General features: G+C 49.2%; 1 protein-coding gene across 1 annotated transcript; it reads left to right on the top strand.

The window, feature by feature from the left end:
• The first annotated feature begins 10,262 nt into the window (after nucleotides 1–10,262).
• On the top strand, nucleotides 10,263–14,969 carry THBD (thrombomodulin). Its single transcript, XM_005287499.4, has one exon. The coding sequence runs from the start codon at nucleotides 10,471–10,473 to the stop codon at nucleotides 12,112–12,114; it is 1,644 nt and encodes a 547-aa protein (XP_005287556.2). The 5' UTR covers nucleotides 10,263–10,470; the 3' UTR covers nucleotides 12,115–14,969.
• Nucleotides 14,970–21,198: the final 6,229 nt, after the last annotated feature.

The raw sequence follows: 21,198 nt of genomic DNA on the forward strand, positions 1-21,198 counted from the left end.
CTTTTGCAGCTCTAATTACTGTTCTGTTCTAAATTAAAACACAACTTTGGCTTGCAAGTTCCAAAGCCAAAACAACACGGCAGGCACTCTACGGCGCCAGGGAAACCCTGGGCAATATGTGCTGGAATCTGAGGTTCTGATCCAGCAAAGCTTTTAAGCACGTGCATAACTTTAAACCTGTCAATTGTCTCACTGCGGTCAATTGATCTCCGTGCATGCTTAAATGTAAACACATACTTAAAGGCTTTTCTGGATTGCGGTCTGAGAAGTCTCATTTCCTAGAGACCCTGCCAAGTACGCACTACCACTGTGACGTGGGAGGGAGGAGAGAGCATTTGTAGGAGATTTTCAACTCCTTTGCAATTTGCGCTGCTAAACTGGAGCTCTTCTGGAGTAGGCTGATCTATTCTCTGACTAGGTCAATGAATAGGAGCAGGAAACTGCAGCCTTCCTGAGCCCAGAAGGCCAGGCGTATTTTGCTGGATCTGCCCTTATTTATACATAACTACCTAATGTTGTTGCAGGAGTCACCAGGTGGCACTGCTACACATAACCTTGCAAAAAAACACTTTTAGGGTATGAGCCGTGTTCCGTTTTGAAGAAATGCTGTATCGTTGTTAGCGTTATGATGGATATTCTTTTGGGTGAGCAGCAGCAAACAACAAGAGAATTTGCGCTTTGCCTTAACCTCACTAGAGTCAATTTGGGGGATGGAGTGGCTTCCTGGGAACCAGGTGTCGGTGTATGAGGAGAGATTAATAAGACTGGGACTTTTCAGCTTGGAAAAGAAGCGACTAAGGGGGGAGATGATAGAAGTCTATAAAATCATGAGTGGTATAGAGAAAGTAAATAAGGAAGTGTTATTGACTCCTTCTCATAATACAAGAACAAGGGGCCACCAAATGAAGTTAATAGGTAGCCAGTTTAAAACAAACACAAGAAAGTATTTTTTCATGCAATGCATTGTCAACCTCTGGAACTCCTTGCCAGAGGGTGTTGTGAAGGCCAATACTATAACAGGGTTCAAAAGGGAGATAGATAAATTCATGGTGGATAGGTCCATCAATGGCTATTAGCCAGGATGGGCAGGAATGGTGTCCCTATCCTCTGTTTGCCAGAAGCTGGGATTGGGTGAGAGGGCATGGATCACTTGATGATAACCTGTCTGTTCATTCCCTTTGTGGCCCTGCCATTGGCCACTGTCAGAGGACAGGATATTGGGCTTGATGGACCTTTGGTCTGACCCAGTATGGCTGTTCTTATGTTCAGGCTGTGATTTCTGGAAGAGGAGATTTCCTGCATGCTGTTTGTAACCACTTCTGTTCAAGGACTGGAATGTATCATGTAAATAAACAAGTTACATTAAGAAAACATTGATTCCATGTCATGGATTTCTCCTCCAAAGGGGAAGCTGATCAGGGACTGGTAAAAGACGGGAAACAAAAGGTAGGAATAAATGGTCAATTTGGAGAGAGGTAAATATAGTTGTCTCCCAGGGATCTGTACTGGGACCAGTACAGTTCAACATATTATAAATGAACTGGAAAAATGGTAAACAGTGAGGCGGCAACATTTGTAGACAATACGAAATTACTCAAGATAGTTAAGTCTAAAGCAGGCTATGAAGAGTTAAAAAAGGATCTCACTAGACTGAGTGACTGGGCAACATAATAGCAGATGAAATTCAATGTTTATAAATGCAACATAATGTACATTGGAAAACATAATCCCAATTATACATATGAAATGATGGGGTCTAACTAAAGAGATCCTGGAGTCATTGTGGATAGTTCTCCGAAAACATCTGTTCAATGTTCAGCAGCAGTCAACAAAACAAACAGAATGTTAGGCACCATTAGGAATGGGATAGATCAGAAGACAGTATGGCTGTCCTTATGAAAGGCCCCAAAATTCTGCTACTGCTCCTCCGACAGGTAACAATAAGAAAACGAGACAGCTGTCTCTTCACTGTCATGTTTAGCAAGAAATTAGCCAAAACGTTGTAACTGTAATGATATTGGTTACAAAATGGCAATGCACCCAGTGGGTTTGGAATGCCCCATTACCCCTTATCTCCAAAAGGCAATTGAGTTGGGGGAGGTGAAGGAAGAGGGAAGACCCACAAACCTCTCCAGCAGAGGTAAGGCTGTATAGTAAACACCTAGATAACTTGTTTGAACAGCCCATAGGCAAACTTGGGAGTGACTGGTCCATCTCTGCTCCGGGGGTCAAATAGCCCATGGCAGTTCCTAGTAGGAGAACTCTTCTGCATGGCCATAGGGTAGCTGGTAAGTGTGGTAAAAGAGGCAAGGGTAGGGATTGGGGGAGCATGCGAGGCAAGGAAGTTGCTTGCATGAGCTCTTCCCCCTGTGATTCAGCTTGACCAACCGTGCAACTCACCAGAGGGCAGAATTTGAGAGGTTTATTATTATTTTCCCCCTGTCTCTATTTGCACAGCGGGAGCCAATCTCTACAACCTCCTGTAACCTGTGTGGCTTGGACTGGACAGGAAAGGGATCAGACGTAGCGTGTGAGTGAAAGAGAATAACATCACTGGAATGAACCAAGTAAAGAGTGATATTGATTTTTTTCCCTGCAGGGAATTCCAGAAGCTGTGCTGTGATTCTGTTTTGTGGTAAAATACTGCTTTCTAAATTGAAGAAAAGGCTCAAATACACTTTCCTCTGAATGACTGAGATTTAGATGTTTGTTTTCAACTTTCCTTTTGTGCTGGCTGCATTCCGACAGTACAGGTGAGCCTAGATACAAAAAAAATCACTGGAAGGATTAAAGTTGGTAAAAGGTTATACTGTCCCCAGCAAGTCAAATTGCACCGTAAAGGGAATACAATGAAGCCTTCTCCTCACTGAATACATGATCTAGGGTCAAGTCAGTTACGTGTATTATCGGTTTTATTTATGTTTTGTAAGGTGTTTAAGAATTAGAAGGAATTAAGAGGTGCAGAAAATAGGTATAAATCTGCCTTGTTAAAAGCCTAGCGCCAAATCTTGGCTCAGATACTCAGATCTGCAGATGAGGACAGAATCTCCCCTGTAATTATTGGGGTACATTTTTGTGCTTCAAGACTTGGAAATGTTGGTCCTGGAGCTGGAGTTACATTTCTGTAGTTCTGAGATGGATCAGCAGTGACCCCCATGAGACCACGTCCGATTTCTACACTGGGATCAGGCCAGAGTACTCTTTTATGTCACTTTCCCCCCCCATCTCTTTCATTTTTCTCTTTTACTAAATAGTCACTGCCAAATCCTTTGCCCGTGAGGGGCCCCCCCGTCTCCTGACCAGCCCAGGAGAGCCACAGATGGAGGCAGCGCTGTTTTGTGTAGAGCATCTCACCTGTAGGGCAGCAGGTGCTCTGCTCTGGTGCGGCTCCGCTGGGCAAGCATGTCTCCTAAAAGCATTCATTGACTTCTGCCTCCACAGCTGCGCCTTGGCCTGCGCTGCACATTACTGGGGGGGAGGGATAGCTCAGTGGTTTGAGCATTGGCCTGCTAAACCCAGGGTTGTGAGTTCAATCCTTGAGGGGGCCACTTGGGAATCTGGGGCAAAATCAGTACTTGGTCCTGCTAGTGAAGGCAGGGGGCTGGACTCGATGACCTTTCAAGGTCCCTTCCAGTTCTAGGAGATGGGATATCTCCATTATTATTATTATTATTATAAAATGGGGAATTTAGAGCCTGATTCAAAGTCCAATGATGTTCACGAGAGCCTTTCCAATGGGCCTTGGATCAGGCCTTTATGCAGCATCTTTACAAAAGAATTAGGCAGTCATTTGTACTGCCATGTAAGTGCATAGTATGGGGGTGGCAGTGGGGGGTAGGGTGAGCACCCGTCCCTAACTGGCGGTACAGTCCCAAAATGTAGATTTCAAATCCTGGTCCTGGGCTGAATGACTCCAGGACAGCATTTGTCCCAGATTCCCCTCACCACAGTTCAAATTTACTGCTTAGCAAGGGTCAAACCATAGCAACTACAGCGCAGTGCAAAGCCCCACCACTAGCGCATCATCCACAATGCTTACACAGCCCCAGAATGATTGACACATGGTGTAGCCAATGTAAGACATCAATTATCATCCCAGTAGCATGTGACTTGTTACACGTCTCACGTGTTCCCAAACAGCTGAAACTAATCTGCTTTGGCGATGCAGTCCAATGACGAACAAGACACATCGGTAAATTGATATTTAATTTTTAATTACCATGATTAACTATAGAATATAAAATGTGTACATACAGAATAACCCCCCCCCCGCCCCATTTTTTTAAATGCCATGTGTCCTGTTTTTGCATTTGGAAAGAGTTGTGTATAGTTCTGAAAAATATCCTCTTTGGAGCCCAAATCATTCAGCAATTGCACCTGCACGCTGGGCTCTGTTTACCATCCCAGGGGACATGTACATGCAGCTGACACAGCATGCAAGTGGACAGTTTATGAAATTCTCTGAGTAATCTAGAGGCTGAGTCTGGGTCAGTGCTGTTTATTTGGGTTGGGTAACCAGACGCTAACACGAAAAAGCACAGAGGAAATCCCCAAAGGCTGTCTCCTCAGATGACCCATCTTACCTCCACTCCCCGTCTCTGCTTTATTTTGCAGTTAACCACTGTAGAATGCAAAAAGAACAGGAGTACTTGTGGCACCTTAGAGACTAACTGTAGAATGCAAGGAGCCTGTGATGATCATTCATCATTATTACTATCTCATGCTTCAAGCAAGAGGGAGTGTTTTCCAAGTCGACCCTGTGGGAAATTTCAGTAAATTCCCACAGAAGCTTTTAGACTTCTTTCTTCACTTTCAAAGAGCACAGAATCTTCCCCAGTCGAACTCTTTATTAAGGATACTGACACACCAACGCACGCCTTGCCTCTTTGTTACATGTTTAATAGATCGACGTCGAGATCTGCTGTTGCTGTATGTCTCTAGCCTACAAAAACGAAACAGCCTCCATTAGAAAGTGAAAGCATCTGGTTTTCCGTTAAGTGAGTTAGCAGAATAAAAACACTACTGTATTGTAATGTGTTTAACCACTACTGTACTTACTTAACCTCAGCTCAGCATCCTTGGAATGCGCAATCAAATGCCATCTACTGGCAGAGACAGGAGTTAAAACATATCAGAGAGAAGGCAGGGTGAGGTAATATCTTTCATTGGACCAACTTCTGTTGGTGAGAGAGACGAGCTTTCAAGCTACACAGAGCTTCTTCTTCAAAAATGTCGCCTTGCCACTGAAAAAACATTCAGGGCGTCCTAACAAATGCTGTTACAATCCAGGCGTGAGATCTTGGCCCCACTGAAATCAAAAGCAATACTCCCATTGATTTTGAGGGAGCCAGAATTTTTCCCCTGGCTTTTCCACTGGGGACCCATCAAGAGCAAACCTAGGGAGCACAGCATATTGTGATGGCTGGCATGCACTTAACTGTCATGTCATCCACTGCGTGCAGCGGCTGCTCATGTGAAGAGGCAGCACCTTGGAATTGAATTCCCTGCCTGTTCACAAGAATGGAGCAGACAGGCATGGATGAGAGGGTACCTGGAGCATTTAGAGGATTATAAGAGGAGGTTGGGTTTAGAACCTGGGTGGGATGGGGGAAGAGTTGAGCCAGGGGAGATTCTGAGCAGTGGGGAGTGTCTCTGTGTTGGGGGAAGGGGGCATCCTAGCCTGAGGGGTTGTGGATTTTACCTCCTCATGGGTGAGCCTGGTGGGGCCAGGTGGGATGGGGCAGCAGGGCTGGAGCCTGAGCTGGGACTAGGGACTTTCTGAACAAGAGGAGGCTGAGCTGGAGGAAAGGTGCTCTAGGAAGAGCACGGGGAAGGCAGCGTGAGGGCGTGAAATGGGGGATGATGATGAGTATGGGTGTAGGGATGTGGGTGGGCATGAGGGCAACAGGCAGGAAAAGGTTAGAGTGGAGGGACAGTGAGATTAGAAGGCACTGAAGGAACTACCGAGGGGAACCCGGTGTTCTTCCACCATGTCCTTCACTGTGAAGTATCTCCGTTTATCATCCTCCACCATAACCCTCCCTCCAGTGTCCTGGTTTTCCAGTGTGAAAATCTGGCCAAGCTCTAGGAAGGGTGGGAATCAGATGGGGGAGAAGGGTATGGACCCCCACCCCCACTTACATTGGCCACCAGTCACTGCTGCATAGACACTGCTCCAAAACTAAAAGAAATGTCTTGGAGTGCTTCTATTACTTAAATGTTCAGTAAAATCCCCCTCAACCACGGCGTACCAGAGTGACCTTTTATCCCTGCTGAGACGAATTGCTGGCTAACAGAAGATGGTATTTCTGTAACAGAGGCAGCTGCGATCCCGTGTGGTAAGAGTCTGCAGACTGGGGTCTATTCCCAATTCAAGGACTGACTGCATATCCTTGGACAAGACACTTAATTTCTCTGTGCCTCAGTTACCCTCTCTGGAGTAATGGGGGTAGCAGAGCTGACCCACTTTTGTAGAGCCCTTTGAGATGTGCAGGTCTGAAGTGCTATATAGAAGTATGACCAGTAGTATCACTGTAGGACTGTGCTGCTATCTGAAATGTTGCATAGCCAGTCAGTTACGGGAAAGGCTGTGGAGTTGGGAAGTACTCTGCGCAGTAGTATGGGAACTGAGCTCGCTGCGTGCCCACCGCTACCAGTAAGGACAGCGGCAAGACACATGGCGTATGCCCTGTAAGAGTAGTGGGCTGGGAAGCAGCAAAATGCCAGCTGGGAAGAGGTTATATGAAATGAACCCATACTGTTTTTGCATGCAGCCCAGCTGTGGAGGGACTGAAATCTCCTACCAGAGGAGTGAATAAAAAGAGGCAGACTGAGACACAGATGGCCTAAGCCCCAAACCATGTAATAGGTGAATAGATTTTTAAGGCTAGAAGACACCATTAGATCACATAGTCTGAGTTTAGTTCCTCAGACCCCCAACTGCCCATTAACTGGAATTATCATTTGTATCAAGCCTCATTGCTGGCTCTGTTCAGTGAGTTTAAATCAGTTTCTCAAGCCTTTGGATAGCAGAAGCATGTGTACACGCAGTGAGGGCTGCACATAGCCCATAACACCACCCTGAAATATGGTGTGGAGCAAGGATGAGCTTGTGGTTAAGGCACTGGACTGGGACTCTGGTGATCTGAGCTAAATTTAATTTAATTTAATTAATGGAGATCTCCCATCTCCTAGAACTGGAAGGGACCTTGAAAGGTCATTGAGTCCAGCCCCCTGCCTTCACTAGCAGGACCAAGTACTGATTTTGCCCCAGATCCCCAAGTGGCCCCCTCAAGGATTGAACTCACAACCCTGAGTTTAGCAGGCCAGTGCTCAAACCACTGAGCTATCTCTCTCCCCATCCCATCCCATCCCATCCCATCCCAGTCTTTGACACAGGCTCCCTGGGTGTCTTTGTGCAAGTCACTTAATCTCTCTGTGCCTCGGTTCCCGCTCTGTAAAATGAGGGTAGTAGCACTTCCTTTCTCCTATCCTTTGTCTGTCTTGTCTGTTTAGCCTGTAAACTCTTTGGGGCTGTCTCTTGCTCTATGCACGTACTGTGCCTAGCACAATAATGATAACATCTAGCTCTCTTGTAGCACTTTTTATTCATAGATCTCAAAGCACCTTCCAACGGAGGTAGATATCATTGTTCCTATTTTAATAGGGGGAAACGGGCATGGGGAGGCGAAGTGATTTGCCCAAGGTCACCCAGGAAAGCAGTGGCAGAGCTGGGAATAGCATGCAGATCTCCTGAATGCCCTGATCTTAGGTGGGACCTCTAGACACTACTGTCATATAACAACAAAGGGAGAAGGTTATAATTTACCAGAGGAACCCATGTACTATGAATGATACATAGAGAGACACAGATGGAGATATAATCTGATCGATACAGCTGGCTCCTGAACTTTGAGTGTCTTGGATGGAAGAAGCTAGAGATGTGCAGTGGATTATTGAATCATAGTGATAATCCTCTTACCTAGCGCTGTTCATCAGTACAGCTCAAAGCACTTGGCAACTTTTAATGTATTTCTCCTCACAACACCTGCTATGATCTTCAAGCCTGGTTTGGTCCAATCCAGTGTGGGGCAGCGCTCCCCATAAAACTCAAGGGGAAGTTCTGCTTCAAAAGGCATTGGGACGATCTTACCCTTTGTCCGCAGTGAAACTTCCTGCTGCTCCAGCCTGCACTGCGCTGGCCGGGCAGGGGACCAGCTCCCTTGCATGCGGTGGGCTGGTGCTGTTGTGCTTTGGGAAGAGGGGGGAACCTTTCCCTTTCCAGCCTGTGCCTCTGGCGCACGGCACATCTGAGCCACTCCGGACTGCCTTGCCCGCAAGGAGGGGTATCCCTGACCTCCCGAACACGGCACCCCCGCCCCGGAACTCCTGCTTGGCGGGGCTGCGCTGGCTGACGCATGTGGCTCCAGTCAGGCAGCGAGGATGTGACCTTTTCCTCTTGACAGGCACAAGGCGATCCCCGGTCATGCTGTTTAATCAGCGCTCCCAGTCCAGAATCATATTTCAGCTCTGGGAAACCAGAAGTGTGTCCCTCCCCCACCCCCCAGGCCTACACTCTCGCAGAGTGAACAGGGTGAATCAGAACTCCCAATTCCTGCTGCAGTGTCTGGAGCACCTTGCCAGCTTCCAATTGTTCCCCTTCCGAATCACTTGCATGGACACTGCATACAAAGTCTTCAGGGCTGGGAGAAACCTCACTGGCGATCCCTTTATGAGGAAGAAATGTCCAGATTTGGGGGCTGGGAGTACATTAATTATTTTTATTTAAGTCAGGACACTGAGAGGGGTGGGGTAATTTTAGACAACACAAAATCACCCCAGAAGAAACTGACAGAATCATAGAAGATCAGGGTTGGAAGAGACCTCAGGAGGTCATCTACTCCAACCCCCTGCTCAAAGCAGGACCAACACCCACTAAATCATCCCTCCCAGCCAGGGCTTTGTCAAGCGGGCCCTTAAAAACCTCTAAGGATGGAGATGCCACCACCTCCCTAGGTAACCCATTCCAGTGCTTCACCACCCTCCAACTCAGCTGTTCCGTATCCCTCCCTGTGTTCATCTTAGCGACACTGGCAGCTGCAGTTGTTCATCAGCCTCAGGGATGGGTTTGGTGTGGTTGCTGGCTCGCTTTTCCACGGGCGGGCTGGGAAGAGCTCTAAACACGCGGGCGGAATTCGTTTGCAAAAGCCAGGGAGCAGACTTCAGCTCCCCTAGAAAGAACCCAGTTCCTTCCCTCACTTTTCAGCGGGGAATGTGGACCAGGCAAAGGCAATCCGATCTGCAGAGGCTGAAGCGAAACGCACGGACCTGGCTGCAGGTCTGATAGCTCAACAACGCGAGTCCAGTCTACAGCCCAGCTCTGCGACGTGTGCTTTGCTTCCTAAACCTTGTCCAGGGAAAGCGATTTCTGTCCCCCTGGCAGTGACTCTGGGGAACTCAGCAGCGCCCCCGGCTGGAGCTGGACCATGATACAGTCCCTAGTCTACAACCATTTCCACTTTTCCCCTCTGGTTTTCGTTACACCCCCTTAATCAATCCTCCACTGTGTGCCGTGAGGGTCCCATTTAATGCTCGGGATCTTTGCCCTAATAATACGATACATACGAGCAATGATATCAAATCTGATGAAATAAGAAGGGGCTATTAAAGTCACATGGCTTCCCCACCAAACAGGCAATCCCACCCGGAGTCAATCCGTATTCAACACCAATCCTCTGTTATACCCCGCGTCCCCGGGAAGGAGGCACCGTTAACTTCTCATGCATTTGGGGAAAGGGGAGCCGGGATCGGGTTTTAAAGCGTTTAGTCAGGCGTGTGGCGGGGACACATACCATTGCCCATGCCTGGCAGATCCGTACTGGGCAATCTGCTCTTTGCAAGTAACAGGGGACGCGTTCACACGCAGCAGTTCGCACCTGGACCAAAAGGCAGAGTTGCGATCCACTTAAAGTTCCCACAACTAACCTCCTCCGTTTGCCCTGGATCCAAACGGGTCTCTCGTGGCGCCCCCTCTCCTTGCTGCGCGAAAGCACTTTTCAGGGCTTGGGCCCAGATCCCCGAAAGCCCCGCTTCGGGTGGGGCGCGCTGGGTGTCCCCCCGCCTAATCCGGCCGACTCCCTGGGGCGGCGAGGGGCCAGGCTGTTATTCCAGGGACAGAGGGCGGAGGGGGGCTGACTGTTTTCCACCAGGGCCCTCCTCCCACCCGCTGCAGACAATGAGTCCCCCACCCTCCCTCCGCCCCTCGGGTGCCCGTGATTTGCTCCGGCGGCTGGGGGCGATCCCAGCTCCGGTCGGCGTTTCCTGCGCTGCAGCGCCCCTATAAAACCGTGGGCACCGAGCGAGCGGAGGCATGACCGAGATTTCCCAGCGCCCGGCGTGCAGGGGAGCCGCGGATTGCTCGCCGGCAGCCCCCCACAGCCCGCCCCGTGCTCAGCTCCGCCGGCCCGCACCATGCTGGGGCTCTGCCTGGCGCTGGTGGCCACGGCCCAGCTCGGGCGCTCGGCTCCAGCCCAGCCGCCGCCCGCGGGCGCTCAGTGCATCGAGCACGTCTGCTTCGGCGTGTTCTGGGGGCGCCAGCGGTTCCCCGGCGCCAGCCGGCAATGCCAGGCCCGCGGGGGGCAGCTCATGACCGTGCGCTCCACGGTGGCGGAGGCCGCCATCTCCCTGCTGGTCCAGAACCGGAGCGACGCCAGCCTGTGGATCGGGCTGCAGCTGCCCCCGGACCAGGCGTGCTCGGACCCCGGCCGCCCGCTGCGGGGGTTCCGCTGGGTCACGGGCGACGAGAGCACGGACTACAACCGATGGAGGTCGGGCGGCCCCGTCTGCGGGTCCCAGTGTGTCGCCGTGGCGGCCCCGGATCTCACCTGGGAGGAGAAGCCGTGTGACTCCGAAGCAGACGGCTTCCTGTGTGAGTACAATTACCCCGGCACGTGCCCCAAGCTCGCCCCCGTGGCGGGCCTGGCGGTGACCTACACCACCCCCTTCGGGGCGCAGGACAGTGACCTCCTGGTCCTCCCTCCCCAAAGCACTGCCTCGGCTCCGGCCCTGGGCGTGGAGCTGGTGTGCCGGGAGCACAGCAGCGGGGGCATGCGGTGGAGCTCCGCCAGCCCCGGGGCTTGGCACTGCCAGCTGGAGAACGGCGGGTGCGAGGCTTTGTGCCAGTGGGACGGCGGGACCCCGCGCTGCACCTGCCCCCCCGAGAAGCAGCTGGACCAGGACCAACGCAGCTGCTCTTCCCTGTGTGCCCACGCCCCCTGCGAGCACCTCTGCATCCCGCTCGACGTGAACTTCACTTGCATGTGCCACGAGGGCTATGAGCTGGCTGGGGATGGCATCCGCTGCAGAGACATCGATGACTGTAAAACCAAACCGGACCTTTGCGACCAAGTGTGCATCAACACCGACGGGGGCTTCCGCTGTCAGTGCCACCCGGGCTATGAGCTGGTGGAGGGCAAATGTGAGGACGTGATCGATTGCTACGAAGAGAAATGTCAGCACCAATGTGTGGATGTGGCAGGGGGTTACACCTGCAACTGCTTTAGTGGGTACGCCCCATCCCCCCAGGATCCCCATAAATGTGTCCTATTTTGCAACCAGACGGAATGCCCAGCAGACTGTGACCCCCATACACAGGATACGTGCTACTGCCCGGATGGCTTTGTTTTGGATCACTACAATGGTAGTGCAAAGATGTGTGTTGATATTGACGAGTGTGAGGTAGAATTTTGTGAGCAGCTGTGCACGAATAAGCCAGGCAGCTACACGTGTCATTGCCGGGAGGGGTACAGACTCTACAAACAGAACTCGTGTATTTCTGAGGATGAGTTTTCAGGTGAGACGGAGCTCTACCCGGAAACAGCAGCCCCCACCCGTGTCCCACCGAAGTCGGACAGCCTCCACCCCGGAGTGCTGATCGGAATCAGCATTGGCATCTTGTCCACAATTTTGGTCCTGATGGCCATTCTCTATCACCTGATGAAGAAGCACTTCCCAGTTCATGGAGCCATGGGTTATAAATGTAGCCACAGGACGGAAAAGGAAGTGGTGCTGCAGCAAGTTCCCCCAGGATGCCCCCCTGCTAACCAGAAACTGTAAAGAATCCCATTGGATTGGAAGGAGAAAGATGGAATCGGTTGGAATTGTTCAAATTTCTGATGAAAAATTTTCAAGGGAAGTTATTAAACTAGCTGCAGAAAAATATGCTTTGCAAGAGATGAGAAAACAGAATGGCAAAGCATATAATGCTGAGCTAATCCCATTTCTGCGGCTTTAAAGAAACCAGTAGATGCCTTTTTGATTCCCCCCTTTTCCAGACTTGGCAATCTTTGTGGGGTTTAAAGAGAGAACTTTATTCTATTTTGTGCATTGAGAAAACTGCCTTTGTTTGGAACTGACTATTGAAATCTGACCATAAAAGAAGAGCATATATGCAACTGACCAGTCCACAGGAATAGACTTTGAAGTGGTGTGGTGAAAGCCACTTTCATCCAGAGACAGTGTCATGAGTTCTTTCCCACATCAGACTGGAGCAATCAGGAAGCGATGGAATGCTCCTGCAACAAACATAGGTTTGGCTTATTTTTAAAAAACTGCTAATTACTAACAAGTAGCAAAGACCTTTCCATCAGTTCTTCCCCTACCTTCCATCGTCCTGTCCTCTTTGTTATCTGTAAGAAATTGCAGCTCCCCACATGTATCTATCTTAGGGGTTTGTACTGCCACCCATTACCACAGTATCTGAGCACCTTTCATGTAAAATCAATAGCAAAAGCAAAGCCCCTAATGGACTTTATGGAATCTCTGCCCCTTCCCCCTTTCAGGGTCAGAACTCTGCTTATTTGGTTGCTGTTTGTTTGCTACAGGTTTTTTGTTTTGGAGGGGAGCAGGTGTTTGGGTACATGGACTGCCAATGGTGTGTCATTCTTGCTATGGTGGAAGAGCCTTCTCATTTGATGGTTGTGTCTTCCAGTCACATTTCCTCTAGAGGTTTTGTTCCCCTTCTCTCACTGTCAGGTTAAAACATCATTAACAAAACCAGTTCATATTCTCCTGTTGATAAGAACATAAGAACTGCCATACTGGGTCAGACCAAAGGTCCATCTAGCCCAGTATCCTGTCTACCGACAGTGACCAACGCCAGGTGCCCCAGAGGGAATGAACAGAACAGGCAATCATCAAGTGCAGGGCCAGCTTTAGGCCGATTCGCCCGATTCCCTGGAATCGGGCCCCGTGCCTAAGAGGGCCCCGCGCCTTAGGCGCCTTTTAAATTTTTTTTATTCACCCCGGCAGCGGTCCATTCCGGGGTCTTTGGCAGTCCCGCTCTCCTGGCTGGAGCTCTGGCTGGAGCGCGGCAACCCCGCGACCCCAGCTGGAGCGCTGCAAGCTCCGTGGCCCTGCTCTCCTGGCTGGAGCTCCGGCTGGAGCAAGGCGACCCCGCGACCCTGGCCAGAGCGCGGCAGTCCCACGACCCCAGCAAGAGCCCCTGGCCCCACGACCCCGGCCGGAGTGCGGCAAGCCCCACGGCCCCGCTCCCCTGGCCGGCAATCTGAAGTGCCGCCGAAGACTGGGAGCACCGTCCAGTGAGTACAAGCCCCAGGAATCGGGCCCCGCACTTGCTAAAGCTGGCCCTGATCAAGTGAGCCATCCCCTGTCACCCATTCCCAGCTTCTGGCAAACAGAGGCTAGGGACACCATCCCTGTCCATCCTGGCTAGAGACATCATCCCTGTCCATCCTCCATGAATTTATTTTGTTCTTTTTTAAACCCTGTTATAGTCTTGGCTTTCACAACATCATCTGGCAAGGAGTTCCACAAGTTGACTGTGCATTGTGTGAAAAAATACTTCCTTTTGTTGTTTTAAATCTGCTTCCTATTAATATGATGGCAGGGCATTTTTGCCCAGTGCTGCTAAATCCCTTGGCCCCTGTCCAGATGGTTGCTATGGGCCCAATCCTGCCCACACCGTGTCAAAACTTCCATTGACTTCAGTGGGAGCAGGCTCAGGTCCTCTGTCTGCCATTCAGTACTATAGTGGGCAAAATCTGAAAAAAATATTTCACATTTTCCTTTCCAGATCCTTTTATCAAGTGTTGAGATGAAGGGTTAGGAGGTTATAAAAGCCTAGGGTCAGACCAGTGTTCAAAGGAATCGGGTAGTACAACCTTCATGAGATTGTGGGAGAAAATAAGCCCAAATGCTGAGAGGACTCTAAGGGCCTTTTTCTGCTTCTATTAAGCCAATGGAAGCTTTGACATTGGCTTCAAGAGGAGCATGATTGAGCTCTACCGGATAGGGTCCCGTGCCTATGAAATATTGATATACAGCAGTGCTGTTTTCTAGCAGTACATTTTACAATTCTGGGATAGCAAACCCAGACATATAGGTGACGGCTTGCAAATGAACTGATTGATAAAGAAGCATGCAGGCTACCAGCTGGTTGCACTTAAGAAAGTTTACTGTTAAGAGATTGAGAAACTTGGTTTTTCTACAAAAAAATCATGCATCCGAAGAAGTGAGGTTTTTACCCACGAAAGCTTATGCCCAAATAAATCTGTTAGTCTTTAAGGTGCCACCAGACTCCTTGTTGTTTTTGTAGATACGGACTAACATGGCTACCCCCTGATACTTGATTTTTCTAATCTTCCTCTTTTTGGGTGAAAATAACTGTAGGTACATACAAAGTGAGACTGCTATCACATGGTATTATTTTTTTCCTGATATGTCAGAATGATCAAAGTACATTTCAACTTTTGAAAAAAAGAAAGAGAAGAAGAAATGTGTTACATGAAATCTAGCTTTCTTACTGTAAATGGTTCAATCCACAGTTTTGTAAATGCGGCACATTTGTAAATAGTTATTTATTTATTGGAACTGTACCCTATGCAATGCATAATCACTTTGTGATTTCACAGGCATACAAATAAAGCTTGACAAACCTGGTTTATAGAAAATGTGGTAATGAAATGTTCTTTCTGTCCTCTCCCCACGACCTCCCTGAATAACAGCAGATGCTGATCTTTCCTTAGCCAAGAATGATTTCGTTACTGGCCAGATTATCAGAAGTGCCCAGCTCCCACAGATCCCATTGCAGTCCATGAGCGTGGCAAGTTCCAGCACCTTTGAAAATCAGGCCAAACGTTCTTTTCTGACTATTTCGCAAGTGTGATTATTTTCAGTGATAGTAGACTGTAAATAATGGAGAACAAGATTAACATTAAAAGATCAACGTTAACGAAATAGAAATAAAGTGATAGCTACGTAGGGCCAAATTTATCCTTTGTATCACTCCACTGAAATATCTCTCTATCCACACGTACAAAACTCCTTTGAAGTCAGTGGATTTTTGTGAGTACGAACAGGATTTGACCCTGTGGGAGTTTCCTGGGGCTGAGACAATTTGGCCATGTGTCTTTATCCAAATCCTATTGACTTGAATGGGCGTTCAATATGAGCAAGGATTGGGCCTAACGTTTGTACGTTACTGCAGATAAAATCGGCTTTAGTGGCACCTGTGAAAGTTGAAATGCAGCTCCTGCTATAATCCTCCTTTTCCAGTTGCTCATAAATTTGACAAATACATTCCTTTGGGGCTGAATTTACTCCCATTCCCAGCCCAGGGGTGAGTTTGTTTATAGAAAGTTTCAGCAAAAAGTTCTCAGGTACTTTTTGAGTGTTGCACAGGGGAGAAGAGAATCTGGTCAGAAACTGTGGCGCTGGTGCATTAAACACAAGACTGAGGGTGGGGAGGCCTGGAGACTCGCTTTGTGTAGGGTGACCAGATGTCCTGATTTTATAGGGACAGTCCCGATTTTTGGGTCTTTTTCTCACATAGGCACCTATTACCCCCTACTTCCTGTCCCGATTTTTGACACTTGCTATCTGGTCAGCCTAGCTTTGTGTGACTTTGCCACATCTCTTTAAACTCTCTGTGCTCCACTTTCCCCATCTGTACAACAGGGCTAAAATTACCTTCCTCTCAGGAGGGTTGTGAGGATTGATTAATCCTTGTACAGTGGTTTGAGAATGAAAAGTGCTGCACGAATAAAAATAATCACAGAAGAAATGTCCTGCCCAGTATCCTAGTTTTACTGACTTCTGCAGGGAACAGAGTGTCTTCTGGGCATATATGTTATGACAAAACGGGGAGGGATCAAGGTGAGGGGAGGAAAGGTTGCCAGAAGCATTTTCTTTGGCGAGAAAATGCAATTAAAAGGTGATGGGTGAAACCTTGGTCCCATTGAAGTCAGTGGGAGTTTGGCCATTCATGTCCTTGGGGCCAGGATTTCACCCCCGAGAGAGAAGAGTGACAATAAAAGATGAAGGGGTGGCCTACTACCCATGAGTGGTCAGGAGGTTTGGGTCAAGGGTGGCTGGTTTTGCAAAACTTCCATCCAGGGTGGCTGGATTCCAGTGATCTCAGTCAAGGATGGTTAGGAACTGGTCACCTTATTCAAGGGCAGTAACTACGTTGCGGAGCCAGTCCACATAGGTGCAACTCAAGGAGCTTGCAAACTACTGGCAATTTTATTGTGGTTCCCCCCACCCCCTTTCTTTCGCTAAACCAACACAGCAACAAAAGTCCCAGAACCAGGAAATGAAAGGGAATCCTACCTTACTGTAAATCAAGGCTGATGGATCAGAACCCTGACATCATCAGGAAGTGCCCTCGTTTCTGTTCCCCAGGCCCATGCATCGATGGGCTTGTGTTTGGGTGCAGGAGTTACATTTTAGGTATTTTTTTCTTGGCTCTGCTCACTTTCCCAGGATTTGAGCCCAAACACTCCTGTCCGCCCCCAGCTGCACGGGTCCAACTCCTTGGAAGGTAACGATGTAACAGAGAGCAGGGTTTGCCCCTCTGGTTTTCTAAGAGTTGATTGCCAACTCATGCTGCAGCACCTACAGTACCCGTCATTAGCCATTTTAATAACGGTCCTTTCACAGAGACTTTTTGGCCATGTCCCCTTATTACTCACAGGCTTTTAAAGTCTCAGGGCATGATTCTCAGTGACATTAAAACCACTGAAACGTGAAGGAACCTCAAAGGGATGAAAATGGCCCTCTGAGAATACCTGGCCAGTGAAAGGCTGGTGAAGTGCTCTACCCCTGCCTGGCTTCCAGGTCCCAGCACAGGAGATAGATCGGGGCGTGGCTGGACTGGACGGCACTATGGCTGTTCATTGCATCTCAGCGCTAACGAGAGCCATGGGAAGCAGCGTGTAAATTAGAGCCACCCTGAGGCTACTCTGACTTATACCAAAGGGCAGGCAGAGCCCTGCACCGCCCCAGAATATACTTAAAGCCACTTAATCCCCTCTCTTCATCTCTGCCTCCCCCTCCCCACCCGTGCAGGAAAGGAGCAACTGGGAATCAAGCTTTCATTATTCTAAGAGGTTTACATTAGGTACGTCCACTTCAATTTTTATTCAAAGCAGCGACAAGTAAATGAAATACAGATGTTTCCCCTAGAGCTGCTTCAATGTATGCCCATAAATAATATGGTTTTGTTTTAAAACAACGACAAAAGTTTACATCTGACAGTGCATCCAAGTGTTTCCCTTTGGGTGGCATATGAGAGACTCAACCCTACACCAGGAGGCTCGCTGGAGTCCGGGAGACCCAGGGGACAATTCCTATGAGTGAGGGAAGTAGGACTTAGTGTGATATGATGAATTCCAGCCCTACAAATACCCCACCTGCCACTGATGTCATCCCTTGAATATGGGTTCCAGATGATTCACCCCACCCTGATTTACGTCTGGGAGATCTTGGACGGCAAAGTCAGGTCAGGGTTTAAACTTCCTTGGAATGAACTCTCGGAAGATCCAGCTGTGGGTGAACGATTCCCCCTGATCCTCCCCTTTTCTCCCTCTGCCTTTTGAGCTTTGCCCTGGGCTGCTGGGTCAGCCAGCTCGCCCGTCTGCAGACAGCGGGAGAGCCACCAAATATTGTTTTAACTGTTCAGGGTGAAGCAGAATGTAATTGAAGGGCCGGATGTTGCCAGGCTCTTTCCGCGGCCCGTGGAGGAGATGCACACAAGGAACTTTCCATCTTGTTTAAGTGCCCTGCCCGCCCGCCTGTGACAGTGGGGCAGAGGCTGCTGCCTCTATGCACCCTCTGATGCCCTAAAGGGATGGAGAGGAGGCGGACCCATCCTCCTTGTTCCCCTGCCCTCCGTGCACCGGTCAGCTCTGCTCCCAGGCTCTCAGTGGGCAGTATGGTGCCTCCATTGGAAGCGTGTAGCAACAGGCATGTTCTTTCTGTGCACTAGGGAGCTCCAGCACAAATTCCTGGTAGTACAAACTGGGGGGAAAGCGTAAGGAGTCTTGGTACAAGGGCCGGGTAATTGCAGATAAACACAGTGACTGCTCCCTGTTGGAGCTTGCTAGGGTGTGGCCTACCTCATGGGGGGAGGGAAGCCTGTGGAGGGAGTGCCCCTCCCCTTGCCATCCACACACCAGTTAGCAGAGCTCACCAGTCATAGAGAGGAGATATGCTAACCAGTAATGGAGAGGAGAACATGCTGCCATGACCTCCCCCCCCCCAACCACATACTTATAAAATAAACAACACTGAGAACCAACTCCCCACCCCTAGGAAATAGATTCCTCTAGAGGGACTTCCAGTGGAATTCATGTCCTGGTCACACTGCCAGCTGTACGGTCTTGATCTTGCACCTTGTCACTTTGCTCCTTGTGCAATCGTTTACACCAGTGCAAGGTGCGTGCAAAGTAGGTGCAAAGCAGTTGCATAATGCTACCTCTCTGATTTGGTAGTGTTTAGCATTCGCTTTGTCTTGGGGTAAATGACCCGGGAGGTTGAATAACAGGGAAAATCAGGAGGCATTAAATACCCAACACTTGAGTTTTTGAATTTTGATTTTTAAGTGACAAAAATAACCAAGCTAGAGAAATGAAGCTTCATTGAAACCTGGTGATTCATGGGGAAACTGATCCAGACTTTTACAAAGCGAAGCTACCAGTCTGGTCCAGACTTCCAAGTCCTTCATTTGGGACAGGCCACTTTTAATTGTTTAATAAAAGCAAATGGAAGATACCACATGCACAGTTCCTCTGTCCCCATGTTAAATGTTCAAATTGAACATTGTCCCCTTCTCCGGTGAATCCAGGCTTTGTAACTAGGTTAACGTCCTGAACAGAAAGGGAAGGCCAGAGAAACTTCTGAACACCAACAGTAATGTTCTTCCCCAGGATATAGGCTGGTCCAGAGTCCCTAAGCCTCGGGTGGGCTGTTCAAAAGCAGTCAGTGTTGGTCTAAGGCAGGGGTGGACAAACTATGGCCTGGGGGCCGCATCCGGCCCTTCAAACGTTTTAATCCGGCCCTTGAGCTACCGCTGGGGAGCAGGGTCCATTGCTTGTCCCGCTCTGGCGCTCCAGCTGGGTAGCGGGGGCTTGCCCTGCTCCACATGTGCCATGGCTCCGCATGGCTCACAGAAGCAGCACTATGTCCCCGCTCCGGCTCCTACGCATAGGGGCAGACAGAGGGCTCCATACACTGCCCCCGTCCCAAGCGGCGCCCCCGCAGCTCCCATTGGCCAGGAACCATGGCCAATGGGAGCTGCAGGGGTGGCACCTGCGGATGGGGCAGCGCGCAGAGCCGTCTGGCCGCGCCTCCACGTATGAGCTGGAGGGGGGACATGCCGCTGCTTCCGGGAGGTGCTTGAGGTAAGCGCCGCCTGGAGCCTGCAGCCCTGAGCCCACGCCCCAACCCCGTGCCCCAGCCCTGATCCCCTTCCCATCCTCCGAACATCTTGGTCCTGGCCTGGAGCACCCTCCTACACCTCAAACCCCTCATCCCCAGCCCCACTCCAGAGCCCGCACCCCCAGCCAGAGCCCTCACCTCCTCCTGCATCCCAACCCCCAATTTCATGTGCATTCATGGCCCGCCATACAACTTCCATATCCAGATGTGGCCCTTGGGCCAAAATGTTTGTCTACCCCTGGTCTAAGGCCTGATCTACACTTAAAAGTTACGTTGACATAGCTATGGTGCTCAGGGGTGTGAAAAATTCCCACCATTGAGTACATGGCCAGGCTGACCTCACCCCTGGTGTAGACGTGGATAGGTCAATGGAAGAATTCTTCCTTCAACCTAGCTACCAACGCTCAGGGAGGTAGATTACGTACAGGGATGGAAAAACCCCTTTTGGTGCTGTAGGAATCACCTACACTATGGCACTACAGCAGCGCATCGCTGCGGTGCCAGACGTGTGCCATTGTAGCAACTGTAGTGTAGACACGGCCTCACACTGCTCCCATTGAAATAAAGAGGAGTTTTACCAAATGGGAACAGAGTTAGATCTGCTCTATATATGAAAGTTAGACTGGTATAAATATGATGGTTAAGGGTGTGATATTTTTTCCTGATACACTTATACTGGTACAAGCTTTAAGGAGGATACAATTATGCTGGAATAAAGATGCTTTACATTAATACAGTTTATTCCCCATCCCCACCTTGTACCAGTGTGTGTGTGTGGTTGTCCCACTTTAACCATACCAGTATAACACTAGCCCTATACCAGCATAGTTAAGAGGCACAACTTTCTAGTACAGATAAAGCCATAGGCCAACACTGAGTGCTTCTGAAAATCCCATCCAATGTATCTGAACTAACCGAAAAATTAAGAAAAAGGACCCCCCTTAAATTAATAATAGTAAAAGTCCCCCAAACACGCCTTTTCTACTATTTCCTCTGACCCTTCTACTGTGAATCATTTTTATAGCAGAAAAACAATGGAAAAAATCGTTTAATAGCCACAGGTGTTTTAAATGAAAAAAGTCACGACAGAAACAAAAACCTACTCTATAGCCACCCCTATAAGAAGCCATCCAGTGGGATTTTTCTTAATGTTATCATCCTAACTCAGTCAGACTGGAAATAAGATGCATGTTTTTATCAGGGAGGGTAATTAACCATTGGGACAGGTTGCGAAGGGATGTGGCAAATTCGCCACCACTTGGAGTCTTTAAATCAATACCGGGCGTCTTTCTACAAGATGCTCTCTAATCTAGTTCATCTTGCAGTGCTGGGTTTGATGTAGGACTCACTGGGTGATGTTCTATGGCTACAGGGGTCAGATTAGGTGACCATTCTGGCCTTAGCTCTCTGAATCGAAGACACTTAACTAAAGCACTCTCGAGATTTGACAATATCCTGAGT

The sequence above is a fragment of the Chrysemys picta genome, chromosome 3 (assembly GCF_011386835.1).
Source record: "Chrysemys picta bellii isolate R12L10 chromosome 3, ASM1138683v2, whole genome shotgun sequence".
Classification (NCBI taxonomy): domain Eukaryota; kingdom Metazoa; phylum Chordata; order Testudines; family Emydidae; genus Chrysemys; species Chrysemys picta.

Coding starts and splice junctions, on each gene's coding strand:
- THBD (XM_005287499.4), top strand. CDS start 10,471: ATGCTGGGGCTCTGCCTGGCGCTGGTGGCCACGGCCCAGCTCGGGCGC.